Below are 22,178 nucleotides of genomic sequence, written 5' to 3'. Positions count from 1 at the left end.
CAAAATTTAAATTACCGTAGCTAATTTGTTGGACATTACCATATAGATTTCTAGAACCGATTAATTTTATGGATTTAAACTTCCAAAGCTGACGATGAGAAGTGTGACAGAAGCCGGATCACGACATTTGTTCGAAGTTTCACCACAATATCACGGTCCACCTATCATGTGAATCGCTTATCAAAAGCAAAATCAAGATTTATTGGCATACTGTCTAAGCCTTGTGGCCTAGGTAAAGAAAACCTTATTCAATTAGAATCGTGTAGTCTAGCAACAAGATTATAGTGTTATTAGAGTGTTTAATATGAATTCCGGGAAAGAGTTTTCACACTTGGATGAATCGCACTTGAGTAAACAAAGAGAAAGAAATTTTAACCCATGCGGAAAAAATACGGTATTGATTGAATGAAGGAATTGTACTATGTGGTTAGATGCCGAGTGGATATTTGAATGCAATTTAGTTAACTTATGTTGCCTGCAATTTTGGATATAGGTAATTACATTAACCAAACATATAATAATCTGGAACTATAAACTGGTTTGCTGTTCTTATGCGCCCCAATGCCGCAGGTCTGTTAACCGTGGTGGCTGCGACTTGTCTTGTGACTAGGTCGACTTGGCGGCTTTTCTTCCCCATAATGAATATAAAAAGTCCTATATTATCCCATACCAACCACAAAATTAATCGTATTGTATTTGTGAGTGAAATATATATTCGGAATCTTATTTTGCATTTGGAAACTATATCATAGCAATATATATATAACTTCGCTATAATGGAAGATTGTAGGTCAAGACCAATTTGGCACTTCCCTACCTAAAAATTATCAATCAAATGAACAACTATATCGTGACGAATTAAAGAATTCGCCTTTTCAATATTTACAACATAAACATGACTATTGTACGCATTAGGTTCACTTGGGAAATAGGATCGGGGTACAATGCGTCATCAAGTTCCGCTGCGTGCGTTCGTGCCCGCACAGGACTGAAATTCATCGCGCGGTAAGTTTTAGTCAAACGGAAAATTTTGATTCCAAAAATCAGTAAGTTATCACTAAATACTCCTGAAATTCCCCTGTTTAAGAAAAAGACAATTTGACAACACATGCACTGATGGGAATGCAGATTGGAACTTCCCAATCTAAGTTGGCAGAGTATTTTTACTTGCATATACTTATTATATTTTCCTATTATAACATAGCATTTCTGTGTATCCTGTCTTGTGTAAGCAAGGTCTTGTATATGTATCCTGTCACTGTTATAATTTTTTCCTACTTATTATGCAAATTGTAAAATTTTGAGGCAAATAAACACAGGTTCATTTTCCACCACACATAGCGAAATTTTTGATATACAATTCATATCCCATGAAATTATGGACGCCAGAAAGGTTTTACTAAAACAACCAGAGCCTCTCGTAGTTTTGGGTATAAGAAAGCTGATAACTAACTGTAAAGGAACGATGATAAATCTTGTAATATTATGTTTACCCATTAGTAGTTGTTGTTGCATTCCATCACGTTTAACCACAGTCGTGATTCAATTTTTTGTTTCAGATTTCGCCGAGTAAACGAGGTTAACCAAATTCAAGTCTAGCCAAATAATCGAAAGAAATTACCCGTAAAATCATACGTGACTAATAACCAACCCAAGCAATAAAAAACAAAATATTAACTTCAATTGTAGCGTCTTGAATAAGTGATACTCACACTGATTACTCACCAAGCACGGCTAGAATAGATATAATTCTCTATTGATACGAGATTCATGCGGCATAAAAGTGATATTCTCGAAGCAGATATTGAATAGAACAAATGTGGGCGTATGTGTTCATGCTATTTACAATACCTTGTATTTTATTTGAACTTATGAGTTATTTCCCCGTGATTCAATATGCACTTATGTAATCTTTTCTCAACAACCCTAAAGAAAAATATATTCCTTTATCTTGGTGTAAAATGGTAACTATAATGCTCTATCTCTATCCTAAGCCCTAACGCCGACTAGCTTAAACAAAATTACAATTTGTAGCCTGATTTGGGCCTGAAACAGGAACGTCGAGGGCTAACCCAAAACAGCAAAATTTAAAGCTATTTCAAGAAATGTTTTATTTTTTTCCCTCACGGGTTTTTGTAACTTTTCATAACGACTGATGTTAAAATTTCACAACAAGAAGCCAAATTTGAACAGAAATACCCAAATTAAAACTATTTCTCAAAATATTAATATTTGCCCTTCTGTCTCAAGTGAGACCGTCGTAATACCAAGTCTTACTACGGCACTCCATTATTATTTACTTTCATTGCGTAACAAAACCCAATACTAAATATCCCTGTCGTAGGGAAACAATTTTATCTAACCGTCTTAACCTTGGCTACCTATAAATTCTAAGCGAGACTGGCATAATTTTCAGAAGCAATATTCATCAATATTGATGACAACATATTTGCTAGAATATCGCAATAAAGATCGGTTATTAAAAAAATAAATCGGTTAAAAGTTTCGCAAAACTTTTAAAACAGCTGAATATCAATATTCCGTCCGTCGAAGACTTCAAACAATCTAACTGCCCTTTTCCTCTCGTCGTTTTTTGATTCCTTTATGTAAAAATCATATGCTAAATAAATAACTGCCTATAATGTTACATAATACCTTTAGAAAAAACCTAAATTATTTCAGAAATTTCATACTATTACGAGCCAACGTCCATTGCTTACTTCGGTCGTAAATCAGACATTTAAATTCCGACCGCTTTATTCGCCCGTTTGAAATTCCCTTTTTAGTACGAAAGCACACACAAAATACTATATTTACCAAATTGAAAGTAACGTAAATGTCCTTACTGCAAACATTGTGGAAATCTTATAGTCTTAAAACGGACATGTTTGCATGGTACACATGACGGTTACGATCCATATTATAAGTGCGGAGAAGAGACTCCCAATAGCAATGGCGACACCCAAAGTAAAGAATGCGGTTGACGTCGTGAAGTTAACTTAGACCAGCGAAAACGTACTTTTTGCCAAGCAGGTATACTATTAAAAAAACACAGAAGTGACTTGTCTTCTGATACTAAGTACCAGAACATCCGCCATAAATTACAACATTGAAGAAAAGAGCAAATGAAAACTGCTCTCCGGAATCATTTCCTTTAAGATCTACGCCTCCTTTGATTTTTATATTGCAGTGACTTAGCGCTCGAAATTGCCACAAAATTGTTAGTGAATGAGTCGTTTTTTTTCAAACGGTGCCATTTGGACAAACCAACTGACGGGCATATCGTGGAGAATCGTACATAAACCGGCTAAATCAACAAAACGTAAGATAAGGATCGTAAGTTTGAGAGAACGACGCAAAATCCTTGACGACGACAACGTGAAGAGAAAAATCCGTTGGTCGTACGTACGACTAAATCAACAAAGTTTTGTTTTGCTTAAAGCGACGATTTATCCGCAAGCTTCAAAGTGACCGTAAAACAGGGCGTATGAGCAGAACGAGACGAAAACGCTTAAATCAAGGGCCCGGCAATTTGGACTCGCTATGGGCTGTGTCTGCGCTGAAATTTAGCCATTTTCCGAACCGGTGCCTGTGTTTCACGCCACAAAAGCGTCTTCTTTCTCCCAACCAATTAGTGAGAAAATCGGGCTAAATGAAAGAATAACATATTTTTTCAATATGTCAGAAATATTTTAATCTAAGGCACTGTACAACTACACAAGAAGATGTTATTTATCTGTCAGCTCCTTTAATTACAACTCAATAAATTCATATTTTGACGACAGGACATCCGTTAGGGACTAAGCAAATACAGAACACAAATTCTGACAATATCTGTCCGCCCTTCTTGACAATTGGCAGCATTCCATTGAGTTTTTTGATAAGTAAAGAAAATATTACTACTGGGCGTCAACTTATTAACTATCCAAGCGTTACTATCATAATTTTTGCCGTTGCTTTATGGGGACATGAGGAATAGATAGACCATGCAAGAAAGTCTGGAGCTACTTGTGGCCCAAGCATGTCTCAGATTTCCTCAATAATTTACATGGGCATGTCAGTACTAGGGCGTTGATTACTTTGTGGGTTGTGGTTGAGTAATGGTGAAAAGTGTGGTTTTGGTCAACTTGTATCCGAAGGCTTGGTTACATGTACCAACTAATATTGAATAAGCCCTACTATTCAAAGTGTGTATACTGTATAGTAAGATTACAAATACTTGCTTTAATGTAACATACCATGACATATTAGTACATTTAGTGGTTACTAACATATTGAGAATTGGCCAAACTGTTCATATGGCTTGCGAAAATATTATCATTTGATATATGAGATTTTCAAGCAATATATTTGTAAATGAAAATTTAAATCTCAAGGGTTCAAAATGGATTTATGTTTGAAGCAAACTCATGATACTTTTTAAAATTTCAAAAAAAACCTCGATATTACAGAGAAAAATTTTAGTCTGAACAAAATAGTTCAAGAATTGCTTTTTCATCTCTGAAACAGCCCCAAAAACCGTGAGCGAATAAGAGTGAACAGTTCCTTGCATTATAAGGCAGGTATACAAATATTGACTTATAATCTTGTAAAAAAAAAATGTTCGTTATTATCCTGGAGACATCATTTTTTATCCTCATACAATAACTTGGAAACAAATATTCCGAAAATTGGTAAGGTAATTCCTTGCTACCATAAAAAGCTATGCACATTTGCAAATATTAAGTCAAGTGGCATTGATAATAAGGAGCCGGATATTTACATTGGGCAGTAAGTAACTACGTTATCATTATTATCAGTGAGCAATTCACACAGGATTGGGATTCAAAGGAATCAATACCAAATGGAGATGTATTATGCACATAATGACAGTCAGCAACTATAGGTCATGTGTGAGAGTGGGAAACCAGTCTATGGTTAAGTAGATGAAATATGATATTCTTTTTCGCTTTATTACACTAGTTCAAGGTGATTAAATTCGTCTAGACTGAGATAGAAGCATAAGATAACTGTTTGATTGAATGAAAGGCAAGTTGAGTAGTGTAATTAACCCGTTGAAAAAGTTTTCTTTCCTGGAATTGCATCTGTTTAAATAGTTTTAATATATTGCTCCAAGATCGTTAAAATTTTCACCGAGAAAATGGTCAAAAAGCATGCAATTTTGTATGTTTTACAATAGACACCTCTTTTCCCATGAGTTGAGGTTGTGTAGAAATATTCATACTCCATCTCAGAGCATTATAGAATATTGATACTTTGGGTAGTTTGCTTCCCGACCCATTGCTGTTGCATTCATGGTTAGGCATATATACATGAAGATATTTTTTATGAGCGGTTCATGACTTCCCTCCAAACAAGGATCCACACAAGCTTTAGCTGATAATGTGAAACATGACCCATCCACCAATGGTGATAATATTGGTAGATTGGCTATAGTTCTTGGCTATAATAAAATATAAATAAAACTCACAGGTACAGCACAATGAAGTTGTTGAGGTATTGGTATGAGTGGAGGTGAAACTGGAAACCTCATTCCCGGTGGCATGATTGAGTATGCCTGGAAGTGAGGCTGAACACTGGTGGAACCAGCAGACCATTGTGGATGAACGCTTGGCATCACTTTTTCACTTTGGCTGGAATTTAAATGAAAAATAAATAGAAGTAAATGTGATTATTTCATTCGTAAGACTATTTATCAGAGAAGTCTATTTTCACAAAACTAATATAATACTAAGTCTCTGGCTCTGGCCAAGGCCTGCAATGAAATGGATGGCCCAGAATAGCTGTTTCACAGGATTAGTGGTAGAATCAGAAAAAAAAAATTTCTCTGTGTAAAAATGAGGGAAACTCAGTGGTGAGATCAAAAATGCAGATTAAAAAATATCTCTCACCTTCAAGTTATCAACAGTGATGACCTTGCTGATTTTGTCAGGTAGGTGGTATGCTTCTTTTGAGATGGGTCCTATAGATAATATTTAGATTATGCTACTTGCCCCTGCAACAATAAATAATAATAGTATAGTCATCAGAATGAAGTTTATGGAAAAATGTATTGAGGAAATAATAAGATTAAAAAAAACTTTCAGAATTTTATATATCCAAATAAACAGATCTGATTTGAATATATATTCAAAGTTCAAACAAACGAAGACTAAAGAATATGAACCAGGGTTGGTTGACCAATATTGAAACAAATAAATCATTTGGCATTGAAAAGTTGATACTACATTGTTCCAATGACAAATCGGAGCTATTCAAAATAAAGCATCAAACATAATGAAGGCTCAGTACTTCCACTCAACAATATTATTCGCCTTTTAAACTCCTCAACGAGCTGCTTGTGACCCAGTGAGCGCTAATTTGAGGCTCCAGATGAGAGGCCATCAGAGTGCTTCAGATGGCGTTTTCTACCCACAAGAGCCACTTTAAGCCCTTATCAAACTTGAAGCATCTATTGTAAAAAAGTATGCCGCTTTATAACTTATAGAGAAAATCTCCTTTCTTATGGCATAATTGGGAAAGTATAACCTGAACATTTGCTATTTTGAATAAATAATATTTCAAACTTGAGTTGTTCGTACTAAGCCATATTATTACGATGATTGCTATTAATTGTGCAATTTGTGTGTTCAATGTATATTATGGACTAATTGTTCATTTTCTGATAATCTAAATTTTCCAATAATATACTCAAATATTCCCCTCACACTCATTTATTTGAAAAACTAAAATACATCTCTGTAAAACTGCAAAATCTTTGATAAGTTATTTCAGAAGCTTGATTTGGATTAATTTATTATTAATCTGTACTTCACACAATTTATACTCAGACACTCCTTTATTTAAGACAAATTTAAGATGCATGCTTATCATAAATTACAATGGAAGCAATATCCAATTTCAAATCTAGATCCAACCTTGATCCTAAATGATAATAACCAGAATCTTATGGTTTCAAAAAAATTCACTCCACTAAGACCTAATCAGATATAATTTTTCCGAATCCAGAGCCAGTAAATGTCCCTTTATTAATATACATTACATATATAAGCCAATGATGAATTTAGGATGAGTAACAGCCTAACAAGTAATTTCTAACTAAAGGCCAACAGCACGCCCACAATCACAAACCATACAGTTCATGAGTATCTGACGAGTGTGCATACGTAAAAGGATATCCCGGTCCTTTACGTTATACAGTACGGTAAATATTATCAGCGGTAGCCCAGCATAAGGTAGAACTATCATCAAAATATGCTTATTAAAAAAAGGAAGTGATATCGAACATAGGATGTGGATTTGGAACAGCGTTAATTAATGGTTGATCATACATGGGCTTTTGTTGAATGATACTAATAAAATTAAATTATCAAAATACCATACTTGGGTGGTATAAAAAATATATAAATTAACCAGATTGTAACTAGAAACCACCATATTAAAGGTAATCAGTAACAATGGCAAAATATCAGTGAATCTTTCTCTATTGCAAACAATGAATAATGAGAAATCATTCATCTAAAAATACAAAAAAGATCATGGATGGTTGAATATCCCTCCAGTAAGCTTAAACATTTATTAAATACGTTACTCGACAAAATATAAAAATTCAAATGTATCTCTCTTATTCATGTAAAAATCTCTACATTTAAAAGAACTGTTATGATACTTGTGAATATTACTTTAATTCATTTTTTTATCTTTAAATATCTTAATTATCATACAATCCTCCCCATATTACAAAGGTAGTCAGCCTACTTACTTATAATTGACATAAACGATGGCTAAAACAAGCAGCAACTGCACACATTAAGAAAATATTAATTGAATTAGGTGTAAATGATATCATCGCAGTATATATAATAACGCTGGACCCAAGTCTGGATTATCAAACAATATAAAGCTGTGCATACAATGCTGTAGATAAACATCTGCCCATAAAAGGAAGAAATTCCGACGTAATGCATACAAAGCCACCAAATTTAGTTCAATATTTACTCTAATATCAGGTGATTCAATTTAAAAAAATCGTTTATAAAAAATTATGTTTTCTGATTGACCCCACAAAAATAAATATAACAGGGGGTAAAGAATGAATGCAATGCAGATTTATGTTCATAGTAAATATATACCGTACTTGTATTGAATAATAAGTATTGAATCATTATACCCACTGTATATTTAAATTGCAATGTTTAACTCATACTTGTTTAGTCAAGACTGCTTAAAACAGTTGACGTATGAAATTTAATCATATGACAACGCTCTATCACACACCTCAATAATTCATATTATGAAATATTGTGAAGACCAAATTGAAAGTAATTTGAGGTAAAAATTGTTTTTTTATCAAGATCTCTTCAATTTTAGTACTTGGTAAACAATGAGCCAATGTTGAATAAAATACTACCGGTGAGTAAACACAGACAAATGCAGCAATAATGCATCTCAATACCTAACTACAGTATGGGCAACATAAAGAATCTAACAAATTAAAAAATATGACATTTGAATACCTTGATACTTTGCTACTATTAATTACAAAATCGTTCATTTCATCTATAAAATGCAAATTTAGAAAGCAACGCAGCTATGATGTATATATGTGTTACATTCCATGTTCATTTTCAGTTAACAGATGGCAAATGACAGACCCAGACTTTTAGAGCATATTGGAATATTGCACTTGATTCAGTGATTAGCAGTAAAAGATCTTGTTAAGCTGCTGAATCACCACTTAGATGCAACCCATAGTATTAAAGTATTCTTGAATTTACTCCATGTTATCTATCCAATGATAAGGTTTTTTGTTTCTATTGCGCACAGAAGGTATTATAAATCAAATCATTCTGGTAGGGAGTATTGCTCTGGAATTTGAGCCATATTCCTTCATCCGACTATTTAGGTCCTTTTTGTGAATTAAGGAAAGTGACAAAAATGTCAATATAGTCTAATTCGAACTTCATGAATAATAGAAGGAGAATGGTTAAAATAATGTTATTGCAGTTTTGACTCTGTGATGCCCAATTTACATAATTAGACTATGTGAAATTCATTTCATAATTCAGAAGATACCAGAGTACCTAGGCAGAACCTTCTGTAACTGCATAGTGAAAAAGACTATAGCATAGCAGCAGTGGAGGTAAATCAGTTTTGCTAAAAGAATAAATTTAAACCCCTACTGGTACCGATATCTAATCACAGCGTGTGATAGAAATCATAGTGCTGTATTCAGTATACAGGTATAAGAGATATCATTGATATAACTTGCTGATTGTTATCAGGCAGTCCAGCAGTGAGCAGTCAACGCATGGTGCAGATATTCTAGACATTGCAGTATTGTAAGATGATCATCTTCAATAGACTAGGGGCAATGATTCTGTGATTACTTTTTCGGCGCACATAGCCGCTGCAAAGTGGTTTCTAACGGAGGTATGGACCTAATCTCTGTACCGGTATCTGTTCATGGTCTGCTGGTTCATGCAAAATGATTCAGTACCGTACCGGTATTGATATCCCCATATTGCCATGACGTTCAGACGTTAGTTGACAGCACCGATGAGAAACCTGAAAGCCTTGGTTTGCCGACTAATCATAATCGACAGCCATATGGTCTTTCCAGATTTTTTATGGAAATAAACATGAAAATCCTTTCCTATTCGAAATCAAAACCACACAATCAAAACATCTGAGCTTCGCCATAGGCCTATACCAGTAACCAGCGCCGACAGGAAACACCCAAATTAAATCCTCCCTTTATAATTACAGAGTTTAAGTCAAAACATTTCCATACTCACCCACAGCAAATTTGCAATTGCAGAAAACAATTCGAATGGCCCAAGAAAAGCTCAGCCCGTCCCTCAAGGGGCGTTCCCAGGAGCTTCGGTTGGTTCCGGATGACAACAAAATGCACTCTAGCTCCAACAAGCGGGTGTCATCATACAACCTACCATCCATAGGTTGAATGACAGAAATACTGTATGTACTTTTTGGCTAAAAGAGTTTTGTAATCGTTTAATCTGAAGATTGAAAAAGATGGTTTAGCGTTTTTTTATGAGGAATTTATCGAACCAAGTTCACGCTCACTAACTCAGAAGTAATGAAGCTCTAACCTTGAGTCTATCACTAAATTATCAAAAGCTACTGAAATCATACGGAATTATTGTGGTGTACAGTATTGCGTAACAGTAGATGCAAGTTTACGCATATATTGGAGCATTTCAAATCAATATGATCAGCAAACCAGGTAAACCGTATTTATTTTTGCATAATTTGGGTTGTGTAAAATATCTCTGTAGCGGACAGACAGCAGAGTATGACGAATTGAAATTCTTATTTGAGAGACCGAGTCTGAACGTTCAGTAGAACAAACTCGTGATTCTAATCTGTTATTACCCCACCACTAATTTACTACAAATTTTCCGATCTGTTTGATTTCCTACAGAATCAGCGATAGCGTAGCAGGGTTGGTAAATAATCTAACCTAATCTAAGATACAGACAATCAAGCAGAATGGAAATTGAGTATGCCTGGTCATCAAGAACAACGTTACATTTGCGATTACATAAAAATTATTCAACGATGGTAAAAATTTGACCAGATAATAAATATGATTGAATTTTAAATAGCAATCTGATTTACAAACTATATCAGATTCCCAGCACTGCGGTTTCAAGAACAAAACAATTTAGTGTGTTTTTATTTCTAAGTGACAAAGAGGTTTATCGGCACCTGGTCCTTGCGATAATTTTTATTCTGAATCTCCATAAACGTGGAAAAGGTAACTTTTTTAAGTACGCGTTTATGTTCAAACCTTCGTTTTCCTCTCACTTCTATCAAACTTGGGTAAAATGGACCACTTAAAGGAACTTCAGAAAAATGATTTCTGATGATAAATATTGAGAACCCATCCAAAACAAATTCATGTATGTTTGGAACCGTTAAATGCCTAAATGGGCAGAGAGCGAACTTATACATGACGAGACATAAAGACGATTGAAATTATGCCACCATTTCTTCTCCTAAATAAAAAGTTTTCCTAGGAATATTCTCAATACTTGAATTACCGCGAATGCGAAGTTAGTGGAGATTATTAACAGTGAGTTCGTATAATTTCTACCCATTAAAGAAAATGGGTAGTCTTACATACATGCAAATAGCAATATATAGTGGTGGTTGACCCGTTTGTTTTCGAAAATATTGCAGCGCCAAAAAATTCTAATCTGCCAGCAGTTACCCTTCTCTTAGAGCAGGGGTGGGCAACCCCTGGCACGCGTGCCGAACTTGGCACGCGGGCGAGGACTCGGAAACGAGATCATTCTCCTTCTGATAAAAAGTTTCAAGACTCTGAATTATGTAATAAAACGGTGTTCATTTATTCATTATCGTTTAACAATCCGTTATTTATTTAAACTCTTTTAGTCCTTTCATGACATGTGGCTACAAAGAAATATATTATGACGTAACAAATGAGTGAGCTGTCGAGAGGAGCACAGCATTCATTTGGCTACATTTTTATATAATATAGACAGGGATTCCATCGATCTGGAACCCAAAATAAGGATAACTGGAAAAATGTCTGCATTGTGAGAAGAAATAGCTGGCTTTCCTATGGCCTCCGGGTTAATGTAACAATACCAGACGTCACAGTGTGCGAAGCACTCACCCTTCAAGCTTCGTTTAACTTTGAATTCTTTCCCGTACTCATCACAAAAAACGTTCTTAAATTTGCTCATTTTTTAATTTAGGCTAAAATAACTACCACCACGACAAAACCTAAAGATCGCCACACTAAAATGCTTCATGCCTATTTGTGCCATGCCTCTTTGTGTTGCTTTTATGATGCCACAATAAAGCTTTGGCGATAAAACAAACAACACAAAGCTTCCTTTTTGAAGTTTAAAAAAGACAAAATATGGACACCGAAGCCAAAAATAAGGACAAATCCTAGAAATAAGGACGGTGTGGAATCCCTGAATATAGATAATCTGTGCCACCCTTTTTCTTCTTTTCTGCTTGATTTATGAAGTTGTAAAGCTCATGTTGGTTAAAGTTACTTGCTAACTTACTGTTATGAATTGATTTTGAAAGGAATAGGGCGATAGGGAAGGGAATACAAGAGAGGAGTGCAGAAAACGAACTATTGCGTGATTTGGAAAGATGAAACCAGTATTTTGTGTATTTTTTGACAGTTACAAAATATAAACCCAATGTAAAATCTCTATCAGCGGTAATGCAACAGCAGAAGTCTCAATAATATTTTTTCGAATAGTGAATCTGTCTGTACATGTTTAAAAGGTTTATTATTGTGTATTTTTGCTTTGCAAGTAGCAAATGTTTTTAATTTTGTTCTGCACGTGGAAGAATTTTGTCGTTAATTTAGCCGATTTTGGCACGCGAGCCGAATAAGGTTGCTCATTCCTGTCTTAGTGGTTTGAATAAAAGAAAACAAACTGAGATACAAGTTTCCTTTATTTATGTCAAATTCTGAGACATAAACGTAGCACAAAACAACATTTACAATAATATTTGAAGAGTTAGGCTTTCATGTAAAAGGAAATTCAGTGACCCACAACTGCATAATTTTCACTGAAATATTTTTGAAATGAAATATATTTCTTCCGTGACACACTACCTCTCGGAATATTCATTTTACGAGAGTTAACATTACAACTGTAGTCATTGCCCGAAAGCTAAATGATCTCAGCAAGTTCAAGGCTATATATCGTCGCAGTAAAACCGAATTAGCTTTTGTCACATTTTTAAGATTTTGAGAGAATAGATTTTTTGTAAATTTTAAGTCTGAACAGCCAAACCTAAAAACGGACACCAGGCACTGCCTGAAATTTAAGCCAAAACAGGTACAGTTATGAAACCAAGACCGAAGGATGACCCCCGGTCTATAATAACAGAAGACCAAAAAGTCCATTTCTGGAAAATGTGACACGAGTTACTTTGATTTCACTGTGCTGATTATGTGAAATTATGAAAAACGTAAAAAGATGTAAGTATAGGTACATTTAGCAGACTAACAATATGGAGTACTGTAGGTATATATATATATATGTAGGTTGTTAATACAGAGTCAGCGAGGAATATTTTATGATACAAGCGTGATAAATGCAGCAAAATTCTGTAGTTATGATTGACGAAGTATTATCCGGGTGTCATATGAACTGATGTCATATTTCGCCAGGGTACCTGCGAAGTTGGTTTGAACAAGCAATATATAACGATACTTTTATATTGTTGAAATGCGTATGAAGAAAATGGTTAGTCCTGCTGAAAACGCATGTTACCAATATAAACTTAATGATGTGATCTGTTAATCATAACTTGACAAACCGTTTCTGACTGAAATAAAACAGAACTTCAAGTCAACGTACATGACTACGAGCAAATCAGAAACATTCAAATAAGTAAATGGGTTATATTCAACATAAAATTTGACGTGTATACTTGATTAAAGCAGGCTAAAGAGTAACATATATATATATATATATATATCAAATATACAGTGTTTACATTTCTGTGTCGTTAGTTGATGTTTTCTAATTGGTGACTGGAAATTCAGGCTTCTTTAATCGTGAGTTTTCCCTTCTGACTGCGGTTTGTAAAATTGTTGTTGCGAGTACATATGTAGTAATATTCGCCAGTTGACTCGAATTTTACGACTATACCATGGAATGATGGATTAGCGTTGTCAAGTGTACGCTGAAGAGGTGTCCCCACACCGTCCAAAGATTTAGAGCAACCGTCAAGGCAACTAAATAGTATAAATGCTTTGAGTTAGTTAGGTTATATGGAGAGTTGTCCATCATTGATGTGCAACGTTCGCTTTTAGGCTTTCTTACTGATGATAAATTGGACACTCAGTCACATTTAAACTTCGGTTTTATTTTTTACACAATTTCAAAAGCAAGATAAAGCGATCTCAATTAAAAGTATAGAGAAACTGATTGGGTTGAGAAGTATCCTTGCAATCGATATGTCGGTATATAGAGCTTACATATATACTGTTAGCAAAAGAACAAACAGAAAAAGTAAAAAAGTCCGTGCAAATAGGGGCAAGTTGAAGAAAAATGTACTTACTGATAGTAACCCGCAGTCGCCAAAAATACTTCGATATTGGATTGAGCAAGTGTGATATCGCCGTGATCAACCCACATAACCGTTGCATCTATAAAACATATAGCATACTAACCTAAGTGAAGAGGCAAATGCCAGTGTGCTAGTCTATAGATAGTGCATTTACTTATCGTATAATTTAAAGGTTATTGATACAATATCAGTTTTCGAATTACACCGTCTTGCTTAAATGATAAATGCTAAAGATATAACTAAGTGCAATTTGAAGTCTTTGTGAGAAAACTATTAGCGCGATAAATAAATTACTTTAGCAACAAAGCACAATTCCCACTCTCAAATTCGTCATATATTTACTAACTCAAATTATACCAACGAATCTTATTTAATGTCGAGGATCAAGCTTCACAAACACTATTCGCGCAAACAGTTTTCGCAAAAAGAGACCGCTTAATGTCTGAAAGTTTTTCTACCAAATAAAATGTAACTACACTTTTATGACGATTCCAAAACCAAATTAGAATACAGTCCTTTAAACTATAAAATGCGCTAAGATGTACTAGTATTGAAATAAAAGTTTGGTTTGTGATGTAATAATGGACTTGGAGTCCCATTCATAACCAACCTTTGAACATGGTCATTGTTTCCCAAGGAAGAGGGTAATTGACATCTGTGTCTATAGTTTGGAGTAAATTATGTCGATCTGTGTTTGCCTTTCCTTCTCCCGCACTGCCAGTTTGTCCGTCACCACCAGGCCCACCTAAACGCAAAATATGTGATATTTTCACGTCCAATTTTTTATAAAAAATTTCTTATAAAAAAAATGGAAGAAAATGGACTTTAGAGTAAAGTTACGGAGAGCACATGGAAGTGCCAAGAGCTGCTACCAAACTTCAATTCCAGATTGAAAGATATGTTGACTCCAACTCCCGCTCAACGAAATCACGACTGATCAGAAAAATATTTGACTCTAAATTACCAATCCAGAACAAAATCACGACTTCCAAACTCGACTCCGGATCAGAAAATATTTGACTCTATCCAAGTATAAAAAAAATGGTCCACGAAAATTTTTGTACTGTATTAAAGCACGGTATCTTTTCAGTCGAAAATTACGATTTTGAGATTATAACTTACCATTCTTATGTGTGTTAGATCCGGTCCATTGAACGTGAAGATAATCTAGACCCTTTCTTATACTGAAACGAGTAGGATAGAAATCGTATTCAACAGCAGGGAAGGTCTGAACAATATTACCGCGTTTTCCTCTCACATTTAGATTAAGAACTCGGGCATCCGCGTTGAAATCTGCCAATAGAAAATAAAATTGTATTGAATAAACAATTCAGCACCGGTAAGATGCCTGATAAAGGTTTTTAATGATAACAAGAAAACAAATCACAAATTTAGAGACAAATAGTCACCACCACGCATAGTTTATTACTGGAATAGCGCCATCTAGCGAGCCTTAATCGTGCAGTATGAACCCCGCTCGGAGGCGCAATTTCTCAAAATCAGCATTGATTGGGGTAGAAGTTAGAACGAATCATAGATACGAAAACTATTTGAAGACAAATAAAAGAAGTAGCTTTCTTGAATTACCTAATCATATTACCTGACCTATATTACCTGAAATTCACCAGATGACTTATAGCAATTTAATGGTAACTAACTTACTTGAAGGTCGAGGTGCCAATTTGAAGACATGAGTGCGATCTTGGAATGTTCTCCCGAATTGTGCCGTGTTGATTGCCAATCGTAAAGATTGTGCCCCTTCGGCGACATCCACAAGCGGATTCTGTTGAATTTTATCTTCGCCGCTGAATTTAAAAAAAGAGAACAAATATAAGACGATATATGCAAGTGCATATTGTGGAACTCTTTCAAGCCATCTTGTTAAAACTGTGTTTTCTTTATTGGAGTAATGTTTACTTTATGAGTTTTTATTTTTTATTTTCTTAAAAGTATATAAAGTAACTATGATTGTGTTTGTTAATTGCAATTACTTTAATACAATAAAAAAAAAATTATTTATAATTGGACACCGATTGAAACTATTAATCATTTTCAATGGCGTTTTATGGTCTTATATTCCATTTAAATACCGGCGTAACAAACTTACGCAACGTATTTTCAGGTTACGTAATGCGTAATACTGTATCTCAATTATAACAATGATACGGGACGCAAACGGATGTTTATTCAATGAGTAGATTTTGCTAAAATAATATTGAAATGTAAAATGAAATAAAATTGAAAGTGAATATACACATTACACACCATCACATATTAAGCACGGCCATAGAAAATATAACCTGTTTTATTGACCGCCCATGTATGTATTGATCTATTATAATACAAAGCATTGCCACTAACGTTTTTTTTATGAGTTTAGAAAGTTTAATCGAGCCTTCTAGATATTCGAGCCTGCCAACTCGTCCAGCGTGTAAGGAATTGTGTAGTATATTCCAAACTAAAAATATTGTAGTTTTCCCAGACTCAGTATTATAATCTGCGCTAACATGTTTGCTTTCAAAAAGCACGCGAAGCAAAATTAATAGGACCATCCAAAAGAAAATGAAAAAATTACTTGGATGCAAATGTGTTCCATGGATCGTAGTCATCAGTGGTAATGTTGTATCTGAAAATTAAAATCAATATGAAATATTCAGGTTTAGATAATTTTAAATAAAAACCAAATTAATCCCCCCCCCCTCAAAAAAATTAAATAAATAATAAGCCTAATTGTACCTTGCTCTAAGTATGCATCTTTTCTTGTTTCCACTGGGGTAATGAGGAAGGACCCAAGTGTAATTTAATGGATGACCCGCTCTTCCATTGCCAAGATGATTCACACGAGACCAATCAGCAGCCTAAACAAAGTAAATTAATTAAATATTAAAATTTATGAAATTATTTTGTAACTAATTTTGTTACTTTCAAGGTCAAAGAAAAGCTGCAAACTTTTAAAATCATCGAGAATAACTACAGCGTAAACACAGAGACGCTAAGAACATAAAACTGTCAAAATTATGAGCCATTCATCTGTGGAATTTACAATTTTTACAAAGTGTTTTACATGCGTGTGAAAGCATTTTATATGGATGATTTTCTTTATTAAACTTAAATTTTTTTATTATTTTGGTTTGAACATGTTGAATAAATATTGTTTTACGGAAACTATAGTCATTAAACAAACAGCCCACGGTTTCCGATTAAAAGCTTCTATCTTTATCTTTTTGTACATGAGGTAATATACTCATATATATGCTGGAATAAAGAACTACAAAAAGTCTGCATACAGGTAATTTAACTGCATTTTTTCCTAGTGAGGGTGGCTATATTATCCATATAATAATGGTAAGTATTTCACCTAGTTTCTAGTACATATAATCTATTAGATATATACCATGAAATATATGATTAATAATACACTTTTTTAAATAGTTTTACCTTGCAGTCAATCTCAGGTGGTTGAACAAAGCAGGTATCTACAATAGGTTGATGATTTTCAATTTTATTTGGATCGAAGGGTTTGCCCCACTTGTATGACAATCCATCACCGTGATCTTTTTCGCACTGAAATATATTTGGGATTTAATTCCAGTTTGATCCCAATCTGGTGAATTTTTTAAAATCAAGAAAGCTTATGTGGTCGATAATATTACAAAGTAAGTTTTGAGTCAGTCAATAGCATAATGTTTCATATATGCACAAAGTGACACGAACATAAATAGAAAGCAGGTCAATCGGAACATTTAGTCTAGATTTAGAGCAGAGTTTCCCACAATTTTTAGGCCGCGGACCCCTATTTGTGAATCTGAGTTTTGACGGACCTATGTTGTATCAATTTCTGTTCCAAACCAACGAGTAAGGTTAATGTTTCATTTACAACACAACGACATCAATGTGTTGGATGAAGTTCTTTTCACTGCATAATTTAACGATTCTCGGAGCAATTTGTGACAAGCAAACTCGTAAGTCCGACTCTACGGCAAGTCTCGACCTGTATTTTGTCATCATATTGGTAAGAGCTGAAAATGCTGCCTCACACATGAACGTTGCAGAAAGCAATAAAATTTTTAATTGCCTTTTCTGGCAGCAATGGATATTCGTCCGCGACTCTCAATCAAAAATATGCAATTTCGTTTTGATTGAAAATTGAAATCAATCATTGAATATCGATCAGACTATTTTCATATCGTTGTGGACTCCCTGTGCAGTTATCACGGACCCGAGTTTGGGAAATCCTGGACTAGAAAAACGTAAATTTTGTGCAAAGGGTTACTGGAACTTTTGGGCACAATCATCCCAAAAACAGAGGTGCAATGGTTAAAAAAACGTTCTTCATTTTTGTATGAGTATTTAAAAAAAATTTTGGGTATGCTTTTTGGATCACCATGTATATTTGAAATCCATTGCTGGACGCAAAATAATAAATCACTTGTCTTTCTAGTTTGTTGGCAATAAACTGGCCGTTACTCTCCGTGTGCAGATGTTTAGGGGAAACACACATTTCCCCTAATTCTGACCAAAAACGATTGCTAAAATTTTAAAAAAGTCCATCGGTATTTACATATTATAACTTTCAAATATATATATTTTACATTATTTTCAACTTACGTCTCCCTGTGATGTATATTTGGGAGCTAATTCCAGCATTTGATAATATTCTACCCAAGAGTGGCTGTTTGCTTCACACGATTCTTTAGTACTGTAGTCTGAAAAATGTTTTCGTACACCAGCTGAGAATTCCTCTACACACAGAGACTTTGGTGCACGATTAAAGCTGTGTTGCTTGTAATATCTGAAAACGGATAAATCGTGAATATTTGATGTTTCGCAGAAGTTTACTTATTTAAAAAAATAATTTTTTTTTTGCTATTTCAAAGTAAAATACACACCTGACTCAAGTGGCCCATTTTGATGAAATAATATATCATATTTTGATTAGCGAAGCATTAGATTACCTGAAGAAGTTCCATTGGTCTTTCTTTACCCAGAGTAACTCAAAATCAGGACTCCGGCCCCGGATTCAAGTCGAAATAAATTTTCGGATTTACTCCGGTTTTCGACTTCAGGTATAAAAAAATAACTACGGATCAGTCTGGACGCGTTTGACAGGGCAACATTTAACTTGACTCCAACTACCTTTTACAAGTTGACTCCACAATATTGTTTACTACTCACTCGCACATCGACTCATTTTGAGCCAAAATAGCAGCATCTGTGAAAACTGTTGGGTGCCAATACGGAAAATAATCTCTATCTTCTGGACATTCCCATCCCGAACGATCTCCACCTGGATTTTGTCTTGTTGAAACGGCACCACGTTGTTCTAGATTCTGGGTTGCGACGAACAGGCCTGTGAATATAGGAGCAAAATAATTCGAGAGATTGAGGAGAAAATGAGTGAAACTGGGAGCAAGAAGAAAAAAATGACCTTACTTACCCTTATTCCTTTCCCGCTTATTGCATGCGTCATACGACCACCATGGTTCGTGAACGGCACGGTTGACTTTTGCATCTTGATTTTTACGGGCGTCGAAATCAGCTTTGGTTGACGTACTGGCAATATTATTATAATTCTGACTGTCTGTTGAGATTCCGTTTCGTAACGTAAAACCATCATCAACTGTGTAATAAAAATACCAATATAGATTTATGGTTAATCAATTTTTAGCTGTATTATCTTATATTATAATGAAAAACCATGTGAAATAAAAGCATAAATACTCACCCAAAAGTGTAGAAAATCACTTACAGTTCAATGTATTACATACACCATACTGGGCCAATATTTAGATTTTAGAACTTCAGTACATCGAGTCACCAAAACATAAAATTTTACTGAATTTAATAAGATAAATACGATCCTCCAGTCTTTTTCTCCCATCCTAAGAATAGAAGAAAGACGACAAGACAGCATAATCGAATGGCGAACCACGGACCTCTGTCTGCTTGCTATTCTATGCATTGTGTTTGTTAGCAGATATTTGTTTCAGGTGTAACCACCCTACAGGGGTGAGGAGTCTAGCAATCCAATCAAATAATTATCCCCACAGTATTCGAACCTGCAAACCCACAAAGGGTAGTTAGAATACTTTCATATTTAAAAACATGAAGAACTTACGCGCCGCAGAGTCGACATCGTCTTGACACAAATATTGAAGCACAATATTGCAGTTCAACTTGTGGGGATCAGTGTCTTCGTTCCCTCCGCAACCATGTTGATTAGTCCATTGAACTACTAGCTCACTTCTCCCGCTCAGTGAATCTGTCCCCGGGCGTACATTTGCACTACTTTGAAAATATTCCTGAAAATTTTCGGAAAAGACTAAGTTAGTATTGTTATTCTCATTCTTTTGGAAGCTATTTTGTGATAGTAAAAATATCTAGTCCTTAAAAGCAAATCTAAGGAGACGCGTCTGACATAAAAAAACAAAAACAAAAACAGGACGTGACTAAAAGTGGGCTTTCTGTAGGTGGTCTTAGAATTGAAATGGCCACACTAGGACCAAATTATTTTATATTTTGAAGAGTTAACTCATATAAGAATCGAATGCGCGACAACCGCGTCAATTATTTTCTATCTATGAAAATCTATTCAAATAATTATGACAAAATCAAAAACATCTTGCAAATATCACTATGGTTAAGAATACATCTCGAATCGTCATCGACCGACCCATCTTCAGCATTTTAACAAATCGTAACAATTGTAAACTTTATGATTTAGTATTCACACATAACAAATTCGTACCATACTATATTGTTGTTCCTGATTGGTAGCTGCTTCGGGATTTTTGTCTCCAACATTGTAACCACCTCTGTTGTTGTTCTAAAATATCGAAAATCTCCTTATTGAAGTGATTATACAATAGTAATATCGCAGTGTAAATGAAATTTTATCACCCATCGGTATTCTAACACAGTGGTTCCCAACCATTTTCGTTAAATCCCCCTTTTCTCTTATTTGGATCACTTCATTCCCTGAGCTCCCCTTCCCCCTCCGTAAAAACTATTTTTTCATCATTTGTTCAATCCTAAATTTTACCTAGCTAGTGTTATGCGCAAGACGCAATCCCGCTTTTGTACCATTTGAGTGGTTTATAACAAGTTAATTAATGGATAATTAAATAATATTAGTGCCGTTACACCAAAGCAAATACAGAGCAAAATTGATCCCCGGGGAGAAATTCCACCTTGATTAGATAACATTGTTCTCAATAATCATTTTATAAAAAGAAAAGCAAAAAGAGTGAATGCTATTTTATTCAACGCAGAACTGTGGATTTTCAATATTGCTTTAACCATATATGGACGATTAAAATCCTGAAATACAAGCGTTCATTATCATTGTACTACATTCCCCAACGGTACACTTTTATATTTTTTTTGCTTTTGATAGCAGTTGTGGAAGACTTGAATGTTAGTTTCAAATAGCTATATAATAACCTGAGTTTCCTAGCGTTTGCATAGAAATCCACATACCTGACTGTTAAATATTCTGTTATTATTCGTTCTAGTCGCGCTCTCTTCGTTTAGTCGATTGTTGCATCCTCTGGGATTATGCATATACATGTCTCCATTGCACAACCGGCCGATGCACAACAGCAGGGTAAAAAAGTAAGCCAATTGCATAGTTTATTCTAGTATTTTACACTGCAAATACACAATAACTTGAATGAAACATTAAAGTGTTATAAACTTAACCTGAAATTTGAACTACCCGAGTTCCTCACTTACTGAATCGTAAGTCAATATGGATCAAAAAAAAACTTAAAACAATCATGAAAAAATTGATGCGTGGCTTGTGGGTACTTCAATTCAATATAACTTGGGGCTTCTCTCAGAAACTTATTTTTCACAAAAAAATTAGTGATCCATATAGCGCTGTATCGTATTATTGCTGAATTGGCAAAATGACCTGTTTGTCGTTGACAGCTCTATATTTGATGAACTCTGCCATTATCGCTGTTATAAGAGCGTGAAAACGTGCACACAATACTTGCGGGCTCAACATTTTAGCGACAATTTGATACCAATTTCCACAATTTGGATTTTCCTCGACTGAGTTGAAGTTATTGAAG

General features: G+C 34.7%; 2 protein-coding genes across 5 annotated transcripts in view; both read right to left on the bottom strand.

Annotated features, from left to right (window-relative positions):
* LOC120325374 (RNA-binding motif, single-stranded-interacting protein 1-like) overlaps window positions 1-9,820 on the bottom strand; it is a 38,523-nt gene extending 28,703 nt beyond the window's left edge. For 3 of the 4 annotated variants that reach the window (XR_013478806.1, XM_039391477.2, XM_039391478.2), the window contains exons 1-3: window positions 9,798-9,817; window positions 5,892-5,995; window positions 5,471-5,633 (exon numbers count right to left, since the gene is read on the bottom strand). Coding sequence is in view for 3 of the 4 variants with exons in the window: in XM_039391477.2 (XP_039247411.1) it covers window positions 5,471-5,617 (147 nt within the window). In the remaining variant the exon portion in view is untranslated. Of the gene's footprint in view, window positions 1-5,470; window positions 5,634-5,891; window positions 5,996-9,797 lie in introns of all 4 variants that reach the window. The other variant, XM_039391479.2, reaches the window with a different exon arrangement.
* A 2,633-nt stretch (window positions 9,821-12,453) lies between these two features.
* Window positions 12,454-22,178, bottom strand: part of LOC120347319 (protein DD3-3-like) — a 69,123-nt gene continuing 59,398 nt past the window's right edge. Inside the window, exons 2-15 of the mRNA XM_039417241.2 lie at window positions 21,580-21,752; window positions 20,849-20,926; window positions 20,219-20,402; window positions 19,538-19,720; window positions 19,276-19,450; window positions 18,709-18,892; window positions 17,539-17,664; window positions 16,837-16,958; window positions 16,676-16,726; window positions 15,763-15,905; window positions 15,223-15,393; window positions 14,711-14,845; window positions 14,092-14,179; window positions 12,454-13,765 (exon numbers count right to left, since the gene is read on the bottom strand). Coding sequence (XP_039273175.2) covers window positions 13,570-13,765; window positions 14,092-14,179; window positions 14,711-14,845; window positions 15,223-15,393; window positions 15,763-15,905; window positions 16,676-16,726; window positions 16,837-16,958; window positions 17,539-17,664; window positions 18,709-18,892; window positions 19,276-19,450; window positions 19,538-19,720; window positions 20,219-20,402; window positions 20,849-20,926; window positions 21,580-21,729 — 1,986 coding nt within the window. The 5' untranslated portion in view covers window positions 21,730-21,752 and the 3' untranslated portion in view covers window positions 12,454-13,569. The remainder of the gene's footprint in view (window positions 13,766-14,091; window positions 14,180-14,710; window positions 14,846-15,222; window positions 15,394-15,762; window positions 15,906-16,675; window positions 16,727-16,836; window positions 16,959-17,538; window positions 17,665-18,708; window positions 18,893-19,275; window positions 19,451-19,537; window positions 19,721-20,218; window positions 20,403-20,848; window positions 20,927-21,579; window positions 21,753-22,178) is intronic.

This window comes from Styela clava, chromosome 1, assembly GCF_964204865.1.
Source record: "Styela clava chromosome 1, kaStyClav1.hap1.2, whole genome shotgun sequence".
NCBI classification, from domain to species: Eukaryota; Metazoa; Chordata; class Ascidiacea; order Stolidobranchia; family Styelidae; genus Styela; species Styela clava.
This window is presented reverse-complemented; position numbering and strand designations above follow the sequence as displayed.